At 47.7% G+C, this 19,462-nt stretch overlaps 1 protein-coding gene across 1 annotated transcript in view; it reads right to left on the bottom strand.

Moving 5' to 3' along the window:
* Positions 1-19,462, bottom strand: part of LSM14B (LSM family member 14B) — a gene marked incomplete in the record, with an annotated part of 815,052 nt that overhangs the window by 533,073 nt on the left and 262,517 nt on the right. The window contains 1 exon segment of the mRNA XM_044090355.1: positions 8,704-8,907. Coding sequence (XP_043946290.1) covers positions 8,704-8,907 — 204 coding nt within the window.

The following is a 19,462-nucleotide window of genomic DNA, read 5'->3' as shown; positions in this document are numbered from 1 at the left end:
AACAAATATCATCCAAGGGGACCCTAGATTTAAAAGCCACCGAAGTAGCAACGGCCCTAGTAGAATGAGCTCGGACTCCCTGAGGTGCAGGCCTTCCCAAACTCAGATATGCCAAGAGGATACAACTAGCTATCCACCGTGACAGGGTAACTTTAGAAACTGAAAGGAGACCAACAACTTGTCAGATGGCCTATGACCAGCAGTTCGATGAATATAAAAGCATAATCGTCTGTGGACATCCAAGGAATGCAGTTTGTACTCTCCTTTGTTCTGGTAGTTGGGAAAGAACACTGGAAGATTAATAGATTAGCTTCTGAAGATACCTTAGGCAGAAAGGACGGATTGATCCTGAGGCAAACTATCCTGATGAAAGGCTAAATACGGCAGTTTAAGAGCCTGAAGTTCAGAGACCCTTTTAGCTGAAGTAATGGCCACCAGGAAGGCAGTCTTCCAAGAGAGATATTTAAGATCAACCGTAGCCGCCAGCTCGAAAGGGGGGCTTGTCAAGGCCTGTAGAACCAAAGATAAATCCCATGGGGGTACTACCTCCCTGACCAGAGGTCTGAGAAGGAAGGTACCCTTGAGGAAAGCTTTACAAAGCTTGGAAGTAGAGGGCCCGATTCATGCCCTACATAATGCGAAATCGCTGCTAGTTGTAAGTTGACTGTAGAGCAGCTAGCCCCCTGATGAAAAAGGGTAGTTAGAAAATCCAAAACAGACGCAAGAGGTGCCGTGAAAGGATCCAAGTGATGGTGCTCCGCCCAGATGGAGAAACGTTTCCATTTACTCCCGACAGACCCTTCTGGTGGAAGGTTTATGTGCTGCTACTAGGATGGCTTTGACTGGTGGGGTTTCCGGGAGTCCTTATCAGGAGTGGAACTGGAGCAACCAAGCAGTCAGCTTGAGGTTGACCAGGTTGGGGGTCAGAAGACCCAGAGGGTGAGTAATGAGATCCAGGAGGGGATCCAGAATCCATGGTGGATGAATCAAATGAGACCACAGGTACAGGAACCACATTTGACGAGGCCAGAATGGGGCAATGAGGATCATTGCTCCCCAGCCGACTGGCTTTCTGTAAGAGTTTGAGCATCATGGGCAATGGAGGGTAAGCGTAAAGGAGACCGGGAGGCCAAGCATGTACTAGAGAGTCTCTTGGGGACTCCCCTGAGGGGGGATTAGAGCAAAGTAACTGTTGCATTTGGTATTTGAAGGAGAGGCAAAAAGATCGCAACAGGGTTGCCCCCATTGGGCAAATATTTGCTTCGCTACTAGAGGATTGAGACACCATTCGTACGGGGTCAGAACCGAATGACTGAGCCCGTCTGCTAGGATGTTGGACCTTCCCGGAATGTGCATTGCAATGAGAAAGCAGTTTGTATCGCCCATTCCCACACTCTCATGGCCTCGCGACAGAGGATAAGACCTGGTTCCCCCCTGTTTGTTGATGTACCAGACAACTGACATGTCGGTCTGTACCGCAATCGTCCCAATAGGAAGAAGGCTGTGAAGTACCTGCAACGTCAAAGGCACAGTCCTCATCTCTAGGACATTGATACGCAAGGAGGTCTATGCTGTTCCACGCGCCTTGGACCGTTCTGCCTGAATAGTGCCCCCCCACCCCAGGCGAGAGGCGTCCGTGGTCACTGTGGCGATGGGGGAAGGCATCAAGAATGGTAGTCCCGCATGAAGGCTCGGGGACTGGAGCCACCACACGAGCGACCCTCTGCAAGCCCTGCTTAAGGGAATAGGATGGGACAGGAGATTGCGAGACAGGGACCATTGCACCTGGAGGGTCCACTGCAGGACCCTCATTTAGATGGGCTAGGGGCAGCAGAGGAATTGCTGCGGCCATGGACCCTAGAGCCCTCAGGATCAATTCCGCCGGAAGCAGGAAGTTGGAGAATGGCTGGAACATGCAACCTCAGGTTCTGAAGCCGATCGGGAGTCAGGAAAGCAAGCATTAGTCTGGAATCCAATCTCGCCCCTATGAAATCTATTACCTGTGTAGGAGTCAGAGGATTTGGCCATGTTGACAGTCAACCCTAGGCGTGGAGCAAGATTGAGGAAATAATCCCTGCCTGAACAGAGCAGATGCCTTTTTGGGGCGATGAGGAGCCAGTCATCCAGGTACGGAAAGACCTGAATTCCCTGAAGCCTCAGGTGGGCCGCTATAACCACCAAGACTTTGGTGAACACCCTGGGGGCTGAGGTGGGACCGAAGGGGAGGGCCCTGAACTGAAAGTGACTGGCTCCCAGGTGGAAGCGGAGGAACCTCCTGGAACATCTGTCCACAATAATGTGGTAGTACGCATCTTTGAGGTCTATCGAGCACATCCAGTCATTCTCCTGTAACAGGGGGAGAATAGATTGTAGCGTGACCACCCGGAACTTTTCTTTGGGTACTACCAAGTTCGAGAGGTAGAGGATGGACCTCAAGTCCCCAGTCTTTTTTGGCACCAGACAGAACCTGGAGTAAAACCCTGATCAGAGTTGATCTGGGGGGACGGGTTGGATGGCTCTTGTAAAAGCTGCTGAATTTCTGTAGCAGCCACCTCCCTCTGATTGGGTGGTACATCAGAGAGGCTTCTGATATCGGGGGTTACAATAAAGGGAATTTGGTAACCTCTGGATATGATGCGAAGCACCCAGCGATCTGTTATGGACTCATACATTGCTAGGTGCCTCTAAAGACTCCCCAGACTGCCTCCAGAGTGGAGCAGCCGGGCAACCCCTCAGGGGTTCTGCGTGGGCCTCTCAGGAAGGGTTCTCTGGACCCAAAATTTCTGGGACCCCCTCTGCCTCTAGGGCGGCATCTTCCCTGTCCTTTGTTCCGAGAAGTAAGGATGTCAGAGCCAGGCTTGGTGCCTCATTACCAGGCCGGCTCCGCCAGCTCTAGCGGTTCCTTCCATGGCGTGAGACAGAGCGGCATAGAGGTGTTAGAAATGGAATGTAGAGTGGACATTTGTGAGTACAGCTGCTTGTCCCCTTCCAACATGGACTCTGGGGGGGGAGGCAGCGTATTTATTAGATCTTGCTGCATCCGGATGACGTGTGCCATATAGTTCAGCACCCTCATGGAGAAGGTTGCTGAACTGATGACCCGCTTCCCAAGGTGGTCCATCGCCAGATACTCCTTCCTCGGTGGGTGGACCGTGGAGCTCTCCTGAGCCAACTCCCTCTTGGTGGCTGCCACCATGACATCCACGGGGGGACCTCTGCTCCAGTGGGTTCTTTCTGCAGGAGGACTCAGGATCCTATCTGGGTGCTTGGGACTGGCTCTAGTGTCTGGCTCCTTCCAAGTCCTGGTGGAAATAAGGTCCACCAGGGGGTCGGGGGGAGGAGACACCCAAGAGGTAGAGGGCCCTGCTTCGAACGCCTCTAGGAATATGGACTCATCGGAGGAAGCTTTGGTGGCAGACCACCCTCCCCTAATCCTGAGCATTTCCATGATGTCTCCAAAGGAGACATCCTCGGGGGGTGACTTTGGGGAACCTTCCCCTTCATCTAAGTCCACGTGCCTCCTCTTCCACTTAGCCTTGTGAGGAACCTCCTCGGGGGGCTGTCCAAGGAAGTCTCACCAGCAACGTCACGTTCCAAAGGAACACAGAGGCGCTGAAGCAGGCTGCCCCGAAGGCCGGGTGATGGGAGCCTGAACCAGCTGAGGGAGTGGAGGGGGGAGCCAAAGCCAGGACCGGAGGCCCGGATGCACTCAGTGCCCCCTCCACCACAGGGTAAGCAGAGGGGGAGCCACTCAATAGGATTGGAGAGTCTACTTCCACTCGGATCCGAAGCAGGGATCAGATCCGGGGCAGAGACCCTCAGATCCGAAGGACCCGTGTGCTCCGACCGGGACAGAGCCAAAGTCACACAGAATCCCTCTGATCCGAAGCTCAGTCCACAGCTCCAAGAGGTCATATCAGACAAGCTTGAGGGAGCAGTCTGAGCCAAAGTAACCAGTACTATCTGCTCCAACCCACCCCCGGATCCAACGTAGCTCTGCTCTGAATGCTCCGAACCCGGAAAGCAGGTCGGAGAAGGAGTGATTGGAGCAAAAAATGGGGTTGAGCTCCCCCCCCGCCCCCAGATGGGGGGAGGCAAGAGCACTCCCATCTGCAGCTCGGCCTGGATGAACCTCGTAATCATCCGGTCCATGTCTGCATCTGACATGCTAAAAGTGGACCTCGAAGAGGCCACCGAGGCAGACCTAGAGTGCCGCCTCAATGACCTTGATGGGACCAGTCCCCTCCTCCCCGGGTCCTGATGAGAAACAAGGGGACCAGAGCAGAGGAGATCCAGAAGCTCTGGAGGGAGAAGCCAGTTTGGCGGGTGGGGCCGAGAAGGAGTCCTCGGCCCGCCGCTTATGGTGCTTTTCAGTTTGGCTTTCCCGGCCTCCCTCTCCTCTGGAGCCAAAGCAGGAGGTTGAGTCCCGACCGGAGGGAGAAAGGCAGGGGTGGCTGCCACTGAGGGCTGGGTAGCAGCCACAGAAGCACCAGAGGCTGGAGCCAAATCCAGGGGCAAAAGGCCCACCAGAATCAGCTTCGACCTCCGGTCCTCATGTGCCCTGGGGTTGAACGCTGCACAAATCGCGCATCCCGAGGAGAGGTGATCAACCCCAAGGCACCTAACGCACCGGGTGTGGTTATCCGCCGGTGAAAGCTTATGGCCACACTGTGCACTTTGAAAAGATGGCTTTAGGGGCCTCAGACATAGTAGCACAGAAAACACACTAGGCCCCTACACGCACCACAAACACTACCAGCGAGGGCAGGGAGGAAAAATAAACACTAAGTTAGAGATATATAGGGCTAAGGATACCTAAACACTCGCTCTCACTCAAGAAAAGGAGTAAAAAGAAAATCTCACAAATCTTCACCAAGTAGCAGGAGCTTGAAAATCCAGCTTGTAGCGTGAAGCGCGGCAAACTAGATCTGAGGTCAGTCAGGGCTGGCAGGGGATTATGGGTAAAGGGAGGAGCTAGGAGCTCAGATCTATGCTGTGGTAGAAGTTGCCGGCTCGGATCCGTATCCTAAAGGTTGCTGACAAAGTGCCTACTTCAGATCTCATTAGACCACTAAGTACAACACCCCCTTTTGCACGTACCTAGAGACACCTGCAGCAGCTGGAGACCACAAAAAAGTTTCTACCAAGGACAGGTCCTCCAAACCATGTCTCATGTGGACAGACCGAAGTCCTGTCATTGTATTCTTATAGGCTGCCGAGATGACACTTGTGCCTAGCCTATAAGGCAGGTTTGGACCCCGCCCTAATGGAAGTGCCCCATTTGATTTGTGATGGGCAAGAGTTACTCGCGCCAAGGATTTAATACTAGCCTTGAGAACAGAACATGCTGGAGAGTGCATCTCCCAGAGATTGCCACTCCTTTGGAAAAAAAACTCCCAAGTAATGTTAAACAGAGCTCACAGGATATTCAAGCATATGGACAACTGGATGGGAGACTGCAAATTCACCCCAAGGGTGGCATCCACATCCCTTGACAGGGATCTGTGCCAACTTTAGACTTGCTCTAATGCCCATCTATTCCAGGTCATTTGGGGCAACGGGTATAACATGGCTAAGTTTAAGGGCTCTAGGGCAGTCAGTCTAGTAACCTCTTAAGTACCTATACAGAAAGACCTTCAAGACCCTCGGTTGCATCTGCTTAACTGCCTTGCCTAGAGAAGCAAGTCTGCTACTGGCAAACCCAAACTGTGCAGTGTCCAAATGTCCCCCTTTAACACAGTTGAGGCCCACCCATTTTTGGCTCCACAGATCTGCCAAAATATTTTCTGGTAAAGTGATGTATTGTGCCACAAGTGAAAACTTCACTGCTGGGCTACCCCAACACCTGGATGTGTCTTATGATATGAAGTAGTACTTGTTTGATGTACCACTGTGGTAGTATCTGCCTTGCCTTTGGAAAAGCCCCTTTTACCGACCATGTTCGAAGGATGTTACAAGTGCTCATCTTTTTGCAGAAGAGTCCTTCTCTGAATGTCCCACCTCAAAATACTTGCTCTCAAGTCACCCACTTGCCCCCCCCCCCCATTTCCAAATCCATACAGTCTTCAAGCTTGGTTTCATTCTTTGGAAAGCCCCCCCCCAGTTAAACATGGGAACTTTATAGGTTGACAGCAAGATGGGGCACCAAGGTATACCCATTTCTCAAATGGAGATTGAGATGGGAAGTTATTCTAGGGCACCCAGCAATATACAGGAAGCCATCCCAGATTTGACGAAATCAGACTAAAATGTTCGCTGGAAGGACTGCCCTGTTCTCCACAGCAGGGTTCCCTAAAGTGCAACTTTACTTGATGTTAACAGAGATGACTGAACTACCAGCCCTCAACCTTTTAAACTGGTTGCAGAGCCTTCTAGATTTCTTCCAAGGATTAGACCAATTGACAACTTGTCCTGACCAACTGAAAAGTAGATGCCCATTGCCCTCCAAGACAGTTACTATAACAAAGCATTCTAAATCCCTCAGATATAGGGCACAAACCAAAGGGCAGTAGGTGAATTAGTAATTGTAACCTCTTCCACATGTCCACTTTTGCTAAGGAAATGTGAAGGCAGGCGTCTAGATATTGGGTTACAATGTAATCCTCAGGAGAGCAGCAAGAGCAGCAGAACAGCATTTTGAACATTTGCACTCATCTACTCTGAGGTCTAATGGGTTTCTAGGTTCCTTTTCTTGGGCCCAACAGCTTGATGCAACTCAGTTTTCTTGGAGGACTTCAAATTAGAGGTTGCTACTAATCTTTGTAGACTGGAAGAACGTCTAGTCTTCACTAAAGCCATAGCTTTAATTTTTTTTAGAATACACTGAGGGATGGCCATCCCAGACCAGACTGTCCATTCTGTGAGGGAGCACAAGGGTAGGGTAATAAGTGGGTTGTGGCAGGGCTTAGTAGGGAGGGCAACTTACCAACTTCTCTGTAGCAGTCTCATCTTCAGAGATGTGCACTTTGGACTGATTGGAGGAAGCAAAAATCTTACAGCTGATGCAGTCTTGCACTTCACACCCTGGCCCCACAAGCAAGCCAGATGGGGTCCAAACAAGATCTAAAAATCTTAGACCTTGTTTCATGTGCTCTTGAATGGAAATGAGTCTACCCAGATCCTACAACAGCTGCCTTACAACCTTAAACTGCATGACATTGAGTGCCTGTCAACACCAAGGCTATGTATGGTTGTCTAACATTGGATATAGATTTATGGGATAAAGAACAATCTCAACTTTTGCTTCTTTAAAAACTTCCATCCTGTAAAGGATCTCTCCAAATAATTAGCCCCAGGTGGAGAAAAATCAAGCAGTCAGAATCCAGAGACTGGGTCCACATCTTGGTTCTTAACCCTGAATTTTAGAGTGCACTCCATTTTTCATGAGAACCTCAGTTCATCACAAGTTGGCTCTATAGACTTCATTAAAAAATGAATGAAATCTTTAACCAGCTTGGAGATGGAGTGAGAACATGTGATGGGGCAGAGGTAAGCTAGCCAACAGCTTAGCCTTTGTGTGGCTTTGCCTTGGATGCATCCAAGATCTTGAGCCAGGCTCCTGCACAATACGTCCTTTCCCCAGCACTGAATCTGCAAACTACAAAGCCCAAGAGCATTACAGATAACCTTCGACTTTTGTATGAGAATGTGCTACACTGATAGCCTCCAGGAGGTCAGAATCCATAGCTAAGATATACCAAATGGCATCCCAGTCTTGCAGCCCAAGACGATTAGGTGATCAGTCCACTGAAATTCCTTTGAGACTTGTCTAAAGGACAGACTAGTCAAGAACCAGCAGGGTTCACCTGCAGTGAAGGAATTTCAGAAGACTTCAATCTGTACTTAATTCGTTTTAAAGGGCTGCATTGTGGATAGGATAACAGACATACTATACTTCAAAAATTGGCAAAAAAGCTACTAAATCTCTATGCAGCAATTGTTTCCTGCACCAGTCATTTACCCTGGAATTAGACTTCTACAATACAAGTCATTTACAATATGAATGATTCAGTCTTCAGAGTTAAATACCCTGGGAGTATAGGGCAACCTGACAGTCCCAAACTAATCACAGTGCCTGCTGGAAGATGGTGGAAAAGGGGGTATCTGCAAACACCATCAGGACATTGTGGGAAGGAGCTCCCCAGGACCCCCAAATTGTGGCAGTCAGCATTCAGGCAGGAATTACATCAGTACTGCTATAGTGAACTACCATCAAACATGCTGCATTATCCATGGGTACAGAAATAGTTACAGATGCAAGAAAGCTCAAGCCACTGACTTTGGCAGCTGCTGTTGAATGATTCTAGTTGTGGTGCCAAGAAACTAACTCAATAAGATTAAACACAGCTTCTTGGGACACTGAGTATTGTCATTGAAAACCACAATCTTTGTGGGCAACAGGTCATACTCCCTCACTTAAACCCCATAATCAAATTGGAAAAAGTGGATTTTCCCAGTGTTTGCTCAGTAAATACAGATGCAAACTTTCATAAATGCCTTGGTGTGAAGAAAAATTCTGCAGTCTTATAAAAAGTTAAATCCAGCCAAACAAGTTGATACTACCTTCAAGATATACATTTACATATCTGTTTAACATACTAATCAATGTAAACTGACACACTGGCACTTAAACCAACTTAAGTTACATTTGAGATTTTCAAAAGAATGAATGTACAACTTTAAGTAAAAAGAAAATAGAAGTACTTAATGAAATAGAAGTGCTTCTCTGGGGAAGTGGCTGTGGAACTGGTTGTGGCTGCTGCTCTGGTCGCTGTACTATCACATTTGTAGTTTTCACTTGCGGTGCACTTTTCTGAACTGGGCTCTCCACAGGTCCAGTTTGTACAGCTTGTTCTACCATGGGACTCCTCCTTGGAGGCAAAGGACGTAGAGATGGGAAACCAGAACCTGCAGAGATAGAGATTCACATCCTAAGATGAGCACTTTAGTACGTGCATGGTAGTTTTGCACCTACAAACACTACAGCACAATGCACTTTGCATACCATATCATGCAAGACCAACTTTCATGCACTATCAGAATTTTTGTATTCCTCTATTCAGGAGTACAGGTCCAGAAAGTTAAGTATGAAAAAGTGGTGCTTAAAACCTCTTGAAAGAACAAGGCATTGCCTTAGGTTATCTTCATGTTTTAGAGTACCTCTAAATAACTAAACTGTTTGGGAAGTTGGACATAATGGCTACACAGCTTAACTTGTTTTAAGTGTAGGCAATATGCTTAGCCTATGAAGGCCATGAAGTTAATCACCCACCCTTTGAAAGCATACATATCTTACCAATGCTACAGGAACCTGATCCACAGTAGCTTATTGGGGATCCATGGAATTTCACTAAAGCCATCTGAAAGCAAAGACTGGTACTGAATTTTCTGCAGAGGCAAGCCCTCACATTCCCAAAGGGAGCATTTACCTGGAGATTTTAACAGAGAGTTCACGCTTACCTTAACAGTAGACCTTCTGGCAGAGGTAATACTGTTAACTTCAGTGTTGTACGGAACAGCATATGGTAGAAACCATTCCTAATCTAGGATTTAGGGAAAGCAAAGTTAAGCCTTTGACAGCTTAAATGCTGAATGTATGTACACGTCCCTCATTCACACATGTATGCTATCACCGGTCATAAATGGCACTACAAGAGAATTAAACTCAAATGCCATTTACTACTGACCTATGTTTTACTGCACTTAACCTTTTTACTGTACAGCAGGTAGTATGAATACATTTTCCAACCCATGGAAAGTTCTGTACACTTTCAACTTCCTCCAGATTCACACCAACCCTAATCACTCCCTGGTGGTTCAGAAGAGTGCCTCAAACTAAGGTTTCAGGCAGTAAGTACAGGTGTGCAATTTACTGTAAACCATTACAACAGATGGTTGTAGCCATTACAATATGGCATACAAGCTGACAGACACCCTATGTCCATATGCAAAGCTTCAGGCTTCCTCAGACATTTTATATCTACCCCAAGCACAGGTATCTAGTATAATGAGGATGTATGGTCACCAAGAAGAGTTCTGGTGCCCAAAATGGAGGCTAAAACCAAAAGCTCTACATCAGAAGAGCTAGACAGGATACTCCCACCTAGGCCAGGGGAGGTGGGGTGCTAATACTGGAAGTTATCTATTCAAACACCTTTTATGGCAAGTAAAACAAGTTATGTACTCATCATAATGTGTGATGTAGTCCATCTCGCCTCATTCTTATCCGCGGGTTCAGAGCAGAATATCAGCTCAGACTCTGCCAAACTTTTCTAGCTCTAAGTCTATTGGCTGGGCTAAGAAGGTATCCCATGCTGCACTACTCCATATCCCCAGATCTAGTTTGCTGCGAACACCACACTCTTACCCCATGCATAACATCAAAGTAAGAGGAATAAATTAAAAGTGAAGGAGCTCTAAAAACCAGACCTAACCTCCCGATCCTCCAGGAAGGGGGAAGGTGGGAAGATAAGAAAATGTGAGGAGAGATGGACTACATACATCTAACGTTATGGTGAGTACATAACTTCTTGATGTTATGTAGTCCAGTCTTGCCTACATTACCTGTGGGACAGCGTCCAGCACCTACATCCTGGGAGGCTCAGGAAGATACTCCGGAGTACTGTGGAACCAAAGGAAAAAAAGGAAAACCTGCCCCTAGATACCACGTCCAGCTTGTAATGGGTAACAAAGCTGCCCAGGTAGCTGCAGCACAAATATCACCCATAGACAATCTGGCCTGATAGGCTGTAGATGTAGATACAGCCCGAGTAGAGTGAACCTTGACTGGAAACTGTCTTCACCTCCCGAGGAATAAAGAGATGCAATTTGGTATCCATCTGGATAGGGTGATTTTGGAGACAGGTGACCCAATTCTGTTTTCCGAAAAGGAGACAGCTGATCAGATTTTCAGGGATCTTTGGTTCTATGCAGACAGAAACGCAACTGTATGTATACATCCAATTGATGGAATTGGATGTCTGCCTGGTTTGAAAAATTGGGAAAAAACACTGGCAACTCAATAGATTAAGATTAGATATGTACACCACTTTAGGAAGAATAGTGGTGTTTGGTCCAAGAGAAACCCTGTCCTTATGAAATATCAAGTGTGGAGGTTTGATAGAAAGAGCTTGGATTTCTGAAACTAGTCTGGCTGATGTGATAGCTATTAAAAAGGCAGTTTTCCAGGTTAAGAATTTTAAGTCACAGGTAGCTACAGGCTCAAAGGGTGAAGTAAGGGCTTGCAGAACAAAATTTAGATCCCAGAGCATGATCGGTTCCGAGACAGGAGAACAGTAACAGAGTGCCCTTCAGGAAAGCTTTACAGAGTCTGTGAGCCACCAGACTAGGCTCATTAGCAACATGAAAACTAGAAATTGCTGCCAATTGAACTTTAATGGTAGCAGACGCAGCGCCCTGCTGGAAAAGCAAACTCTAAGACTGAAGCAGTTGGAGCCGTGTAAGGGTCAATTCCTTGGGTATGCGCCCAAATAGAAAACCTCTTCCATTTGCTGGAATAAATCTTCCTAGGATAGGGCTTGAGAGGAAGATAAAATATGAACTACCTCAGGTGAAAAGTGATTAAGCCTAACGACGGAAGTAGAGTAGCCAGGCTGTCGACTAGAGGGTCCGCAGAGTGGTGGAACTGTCCTGACATGTCAGCAAGTCTGGTTGTGGGTCCAGAGTCCAAGGTGCCCACAATGTAGGGATGGAGAAAGGGGAACCAAACTTGATGAGGCCAGTGTGGAGCAATCAGAATCATTCTGCTTACCAAGGATTGCACTTTCTGAATCACTTTTTATAGCAAGGGAAACTTGAGGGAAAATGTAATGCAGACTGGAGGGCCAATCATGGACTAGAGCATCCCTGGGTGACTCCCCCTGGGGGGGGTCAGCGTGAAGTAGCTGCTGCATTTGGCATTGAGGGGGCTGGCAAAATGGTGGCAGCAAGGCTGATCCCATCTGCTGAAGATTCGTTCTGCAACTAGACGTTTCAGGGACCACTCAAGGCATCAGAATAGCTCTGTTTAGCCTGTCTGCCATCACGTTGGACTTCCCCGGAATGTGCGTTGCCATTAGAAACCATTGGGAAGATACTGCCCACTGCCACACTTGCATGGCCTCTGTACAGGGGGTATGATCTGGTTCCTCCCTGCTTGTTCAGATACCACACCACTGACATTTGTCAGTGTACTGCAATAGTCCCAAGGGGTAGAAAGCTCTGAAGTGCCTGCAACGCAAGCAGCACCGCTCATCTCTAGGACGTTGATATGCAGATGTATCTCGTGATCCTGCCACGTGCCTTGGACTGTCCTGCAGAGATTATGCCCCCCACCCCATCTGGGAGTCTGTGGTCAGTGGCAACTGGGGCTGGTGGAACGAAGGGTTTTCCCATGTCCAGATTGTTGGTGCAAAGCCACCAACTGAGATCCTGTTTGCTTCTGTCAGTGAGCAAAATAGGGTGAGGAAAATGGAAGTCTCTGGAGAGACCACTGAGCAAAGATGAGCCATTGAAGGAGCCTCATGTGCAATCTTGCTAGAGGGACTAAATTGTTGCTGCCATAGTCCCCAGGAGTTGAGAACCCATCTTGCTTTTGCTTCTCAGAGGGAGCAGGGCATGCACCTGTTGCTGCAAGACGGATTCTTTCCTGCAGTAGAAAGGCTCACATTTGAACGGTGTCTAGCTCTGCACCTATAAAAATGACATGCTGTAAGGGCAACAAGGCAGATTTTTCCCAGTTCAGTGTTATGCCCAACTGCTGAGTGATGGTAGCGTCCCTGGTTTGGATTAGTAGATGCCTGGTGGGGGCAGTGAGGAGCCAGTCTAGATATGGAAACACTTTGAATCCTTGACGTCTCAAGTGAGCTGTCACCGCCATACACTTGAACACCCTGGGGGCTGTGGTGAGACCAAAGGGCAGGGCCCAAAACTGAAAATGACTGGCTCCCAGCCGGAAGCGTAGGAGACTCCTGGATGCCCTGTCCATTTTGATATGGTAGTAAGCATCCTTGAGGTTGGAGCACATCCATACTTTTCCCAACAATGGGAGAATTGACTGTAGTGTGACCATATGGAACTTTGACTTTTGTACATAGTAGTTCAGTTGGCTGAGATCTAATATGGGTCTCAGGTCCCCTGTTCTTTTCGGTGCCAAAAAGAATCTAAAGTCCCTAATCCGATCTGGTCTGAGGGGACATGCTGGACAGCGTTTTCTAGCAGCTTTGAAACCTCTGAAGCTGCGTGATCCCTTTGACTGTGTGGAACGTCCGGGATTTTTCTGACTGGAGGGGGATCTGACGAAAAGGGGATGGCATAACCTCTGGAAATTATTCACAATACCCATCGGTCCTGGGTGATGCTTTGCCAGGCTTCTGGGTATAACAATATTTGACCCCCGACTGGCTCCAGAAATGCAGTCGGGCACCCCATCAGGAACGACTGTAGGGAGAGCCATGAAAGAAACTGCAGTCTCCCGAATTGAAGGGGCCCCTCTGCCTCAAGGGCAGCATCTCCCTGAATAACCTCCCCCTCTGCCCCTGGAGGGGGCTCACCTTGTGCACTGGGAAAACTTCTGATTTTTTGAACCACATCTTCCTACCCCCTGGACCTTGGGGAAGGGAAAAACGAACCACATCTTCCTACCCCCCTGGACCTTGGGGGAAGGGAAAAACGGACCCCTACAGCAGACAGTCTTTCCCTCCTGCTCGCACCTGGTGAGGGTGTCTTTCACCTTGGTTCCGAACAACCAAAGGGGAGTCTGTGAAAGACTAAGGCCTCCCCGAAATGACAAAGGCGCATCCAGGCTTGCCTCCTAAAGGAGACTTCTGATCTTGCTGCCCTACTTGCTCCCTCAGCTGTATATGAAATAAGCCTCATGGAGTAAACGATGGAACTGAGGCTAAACACCTGGGTGTTAAGTCTGGGCCACCACCTCAGGAACATTACCCACGAGAGCATCTCCCAACTCCTTGAGATCTCTCTGGAGCAGAGAGAAATGAGACTGGTAGTTCAGCAGCCGTAAGGTAAAGGTTGCCGAAGAGAGGGTATGCTTCCTGTACTGGTCCATGGTCCTAGACTCCTTGTTAGGAGGATGGACGGAGGAAGAAGTCTCTGCCAATTCCTTCTGGGTGGCCACCACCACCATGGCATCCACAAGGACCCCTTTGGACAAAAATTCCTTACCCAGGGGAGCAGACAAATTTACTGGGTCTCCTGGGTATGGGTTCCACAGAATCAGCTTTCTCCCACACCCTCAGACAAATTAAATCCAGCTCGAAGGGTGGGGGAGAAACCCAGGAGGCAGAGGGCCAAGAACCAAAGGCCTTCAGGAAGAGACTCCTCCTCGGAGGGGGCTTTGGACAGCCAGTCCTCCATTTCAATATCTCCAGGATGTCTGAGAAAAACATCCTCAGAAGATGACTTGGGGGACCCACTCCGATTCAAGGTCAGTATCGGAGGTGAGACTCCTCCTGCGAGTGTGCTTCCTCGCACTTTCTAGGGGCTCCTCAGGCAAAAATTGAGGGACCCTCAGAAACTTTGGGACCACTCGTGGGGTATCCCTAGGCCTTGGGGCTCCACTGCCTACAGATAGGTGGTGATCAGAGGCCCTGACTGGAGTGGTAGGGGACAGAATGACAGACCTGCATGATGTGGCCGACTATCTGGCCAACTAACTCTGCATGGCCTCAAAGGCTGCCCCCCCAGAATCCAAGGACCAGCCAGCCTCAGAAACCACAACAGGAGTCTAGGTTCACCAAGTGGGAGACTAGGAACCGAAAGGTCTCCCCCTCGGGCCTGACTGAAGAATCCAAGTCCCGAACCCCGTGGACAGCGCCGACAGGATTGGACCTGATGTCTGCACTGAAAAGCCCAGAGGGCCATCGGAACCGACCTAGAACATCACATGGAGCGGAGCATTCCGGCTCCGAAGACAAAGATGCGCTCGGAGGAATTAATCGAAGATATCGGGGCGGGCTCCGGTGCAGACTGGGACAGAGCAGAGAACAATTTAGCCAAAACCAGTGACTGAAGGAGCCTTCTGCACCACCCTATAAACATCCACATCTGAAAGTGTCCTGGAGGATTTGGAGGACAGGGAGGGAGATCGGGATAGCCTCTCAGGTGACACTGGTCTAGTACTGGGCGATCGGCTCCAAAGAGGTTCCAATATAATCGTAGCAGACGCTGGTTCCATCAACACTGATGCTTCCTACTGTCCCTACAGCCCCGAGGACAGTGGAGCAGAGGTAAAAGCTAGTTTCATTACTTTCTCTGGTGGCTCCGAGGAGACTGAAGGAGCCGGAGATCTCTTGATTTTGTGAATTTCGATTTTGAACTGGAAGCAGAATCCATGGCCTCTTCGAACGAGGGTTTCAAAATTACTTATTCTTTCTTGGAGCACCCTGGGACTAAGCATGGCAGAAGCTGCAGGACTCCTGCAGGTGGATTGCTCCCAGAAACTCGTACCGAATGCCCATTGGTGATGGACATCTTGTAACCACACAGAGCACTTTAAAACCCGAAGGTTTGTGCTCCTTGGAATCTTTGGACATCTTGAAAAATAATCACAAATACCAATACAACGAGCAAATCACTGCCTGACTGGAAAAAACTACAAACACCACACTAAGCACGGGAACAGATTTTTCAACAAACAGCTCACACGCATCTCAGAAGGGACACTTAAGGTGACTAGGGCTAAAAACCTCAAACTGTTTTAGACCAGAACTAGGATACACAAAAAGGAAGACAGACACTAAAACCTCTAATTCAAATGATTTTAGATGGCAAGCACAAACAGGGACAAGTAAGGGGATGGACTAGGTCCTCTAACTGAAATGGGCCTAGCCTGTTGGAACAGCTAGTGGAATACTACAAAACACAATCACTACAGATTATACCCAAAAAAACACCAAATTAGAAATAGCTATCAAAATAGCTTTTGTTTATAACATTCTCTCAGAAGTAAAGGGTACTTAGCCACAGCCAAGAGACACCATGTCAGCTACACGAGTGGCAAATGAGATCTGGGGATATGAAGCAGTGCAGTGTGGGATACCTTCTTAGCCCAGCCAATAGAAGACTTCCGAGCTAGAAAAGTTTGACAGTCTGAGCCAATATTCAGCTCAGAACCCACGGGTAAGAATGTAGGTGAGATTGGACTACATAACCTCTACATGTTCAGTTTACTGCTGCACTAGCAAATAAAATATGGGATGCTTTCCAAACCTTAGGAAGAAGCTGCCAGAGAAGGACCAAAGTCATGGCAGCTGAAATGAAGACTACGGCACAGTCCAACTTTGTAATGTTTGGTTAAAGTGATCAGGATTAAGTAGCTGCTTCCAGAACCAACATAATACAGTTCAAGAGAGCCACCACAGTAGCCAATGTATAACCACTTAAAACTGGGAGATGCTGTTGCCGGATTTGTATATCAAAGCAAAACAGGAAAGCCATTCAGAAATTTGGAAATCAACTGGCCAAATCTCTGTATATGAACATCCTGGGAATGAATGCTCGTTATGGGGAAGAATGAGGTAAAGTTAGTTGGGGGACTGTTCGACATGCTGAATGGACATGAGCCTGTAAAGCTAATAGTTGTAACCAGAAATCAGCACTACCCAGTTACTTTAATTTTCAGAGCTGCCTGCAGGCTCATAAGCTGCAACTAATTTCAGAAGTCAATAAGCCACTTTGTAGCCTGGAATGCAACCCCCCCTTAAAGATGAATCCTCCTTTTGTCTCATGTCAAAGTGAGGGTTTTCCATATGGCTGCACACTTCAGCTTGACTAGAGCTCTGGAAAGTCATTCCATAAATGAGCAAAAATACTAGTCAAACTTCAGAGGCAGTATCCAAGTAAGCAAACACTCCTGTTACCAGCCCCCCCCCCATTTTTCAAACATTTTCATAACCCCCCACACACTGCAAACAGTCCTAATCAGACAGCTGGCTCCACATTGATCACAGCACAGCATTGCTGCAGGTCTAAATACAGGTAGACCATCTACTGCAAGATGCTACAGACTGCCAAACCAATCCATAGTCATTTGGATTCAACATTTTGACTGCTGAAACTTATATTTTTACTCCCAGGATATTAAAATTACTAAACTAAATCCAATCCTTCAAATACACCATACTACAGTATACAGTCTCAGCCCTCCCTTATGCATGGTAAATGATGCAAGCTTGGGTTTGTCATGAGCTGTCCCATTACACAAACTGCTTCTCAAAAAGTACAGCCAAGATACAGAGGTTACATTAGATTCACTGCTGCAGTACCAGACTCTGGGGATTCCTGCCTGCAGACTAGCATGAATACTAGTGCTAGTCCCCTACCTGTTTATGGTGCAAAGGCACTGGTGGCAAAAAGGGACACCAGCACCACATTCAGATCACTTGCCCCAAGAGGGTCAATAAGCTTGAGTACAATTAATCCAAGGAGATTAAATCTCAAGACTGGAGCCCTCAAACCTAAACCTATTACCTCCTGCCTATTCTGGAGGCAGACAAGGAAAGGGGGCAATACATGTACCCACACAATGTCATGGATAGGGGACCAACACAAATGAATCTACATGTATATTTTTGAATGCTTAACTGCACTGCTCAGATTCACCACACTACAAAATTCAGAGAACTTTTTTTTTTTTTTGAGTAACAGATGGCAGCAGGCGCTTTGTGTTGGCGGAGAACGGAGTCAGGGCAGAATTTTCACTATTTGAGGGCCCAAGTTGCAACAGTACACCGCAAGGTGGCTGCTTCCACAATGACTAAGTCACCCCTCCAAAGGCTGGGGTAGTGGCCACAGCCATGTTAGAATAAGCCCCTGCCCTTATGGTTTGTCCAGAATGGGATAAATGAGCAATGCAATACACAGACCATACCCAAATCATATCAGGTTTTCCCTCCACCTTTAGCAAAGAGGGAAGTGATCACATTTCCTAGATTCCTTCACTGTCCAGATTAATGCTTCAACAAAACTGATGTGAAGCTAAAGGGAAAGTAAATTGAAGTTGGAGATTACAATCAACTGCAATTTGGTCAAAACTGGAACCCAAATAAGTGTGAGGGGAGTAAAATCCCTGAAAACTCATTAGAAGGGTCTAATTCCCCAAGTCAAACCTATCCAACTGTATATTCTACAGGTAGAACTGTTGAAAAACAGACCCTGTACTGCATCATGAGAAAAGGGTCTCAGATTTTAACTTGAGAAACCAGGTGGTCAATTTAAGGTTTAGATGATCCAATGAGGTGAACCAGAAGGGTGAGAAAGCAGATCCCTCCTGGGAGGGAACAGCTGAGCATCCCAAATGTGACTGCTTCAGTAGGGGGAAAATCAGATTTGCCTGGACCTATAAGGATCACTATGGGTTTGGAAGTTGGAATACTTGAGAGCTTGGATGGCCCCTGTGACTAGCATCTCTTGGGGACTGCTCTTGGGGGAGGATCAGGCCAGAGTAGTTACTGCAATTGCTGCGATTTTTTAACATTTTAAATAAAAAGCATATTCCCACTGTCAGAATACGTGCCACTGCTGGACCGAGGCAACAAAATGGACCTGTTGGCAGGATAGTATCTTCCCAGAAATGTGTTATCAAAAAGCAAGGTGAAACATCCCATTACCACACTCACTGCTTCTTTGTGTAAAGGGCAAGACCTGGTTTCTCCCTACTCAATATACATTAGTCATGTCTGGTCCCATTTGTACGCAAGTCACCCAAGGGTAATAAATCCTGCCCTACAAGACTAATCTAGGACAGATGTGAAGGCCTGCCTCATGTCCATGTACTTTGAAACCCCCATAGCAGAGTATGGTGGCTAGGTCTACTTGGATTGAAATTGATACACACCTGAAGTTCTCTAGGTGGCATCCTATGAGCTGAATTGCTAGAGTTGGCTGCAGAACTCAAATGCTTAGGACAGATGCAGGTAGTCTCTGGCCAGGGACCGTTGTGGAGCAAGGAGCCAGTTAAACATGGAAACTGGTGACTCAGGCAAGCCACTTCCACTACCATGTACTTTGAAAACCCAGGAGGCTGTGGCAAGACCGAAGGGCATGGCCCTGAACAGGAAAACTAGTTTCCATGTCTATTTTTAGATGTTTTGTCCATTTTGATAAGCATCCTGAAGACTCTTCTGCTTGTGGAGAAGGCAAAACTGCTTGCACTGTAACCACTAAGGGGGAGCTTTGTTGCATACTGGTAGAGTTCAGTTAGGTCCAAGATTGGGTTGAGGCACTGAACCAAAATATCCTGACCATGTCTGACCTGGCAGTATATTTGTCTAAAGAATCTACCTGCTTTTTTGCTTACTAGATGGTGTATGTGGGCACACCTGGCATGAGAGTTAGCAAAGGGAATTTTAAAAGTTTCATTTCTGAACTAAATGAAATGCATCTACTCACTTGGATTTCTAAAGTCTGCCATTCGTAAAACTAGCTTGATTAAATTTGAACCTCC

The sequence above is a fragment of the Protopterus annectens genome, chromosome 12.part0 (genome assembly GCF_019279795.1).
Source record: "Protopterus annectens isolate FY-2018-M chromosome 12.part0, PAN1.0, whole genome shotgun sequence".
NCBI classification, from domain to species: domain Eukaryota; kingdom Metazoa; phylum Chordata; order Ceratodontiformes; family Protopteridae; genus Protopterus; species Protopterus annectens.
Note: the sequence above shows the minus strand (reverse complement) of the source record. Positions and strands in the feature narration are given on the sequence as shown.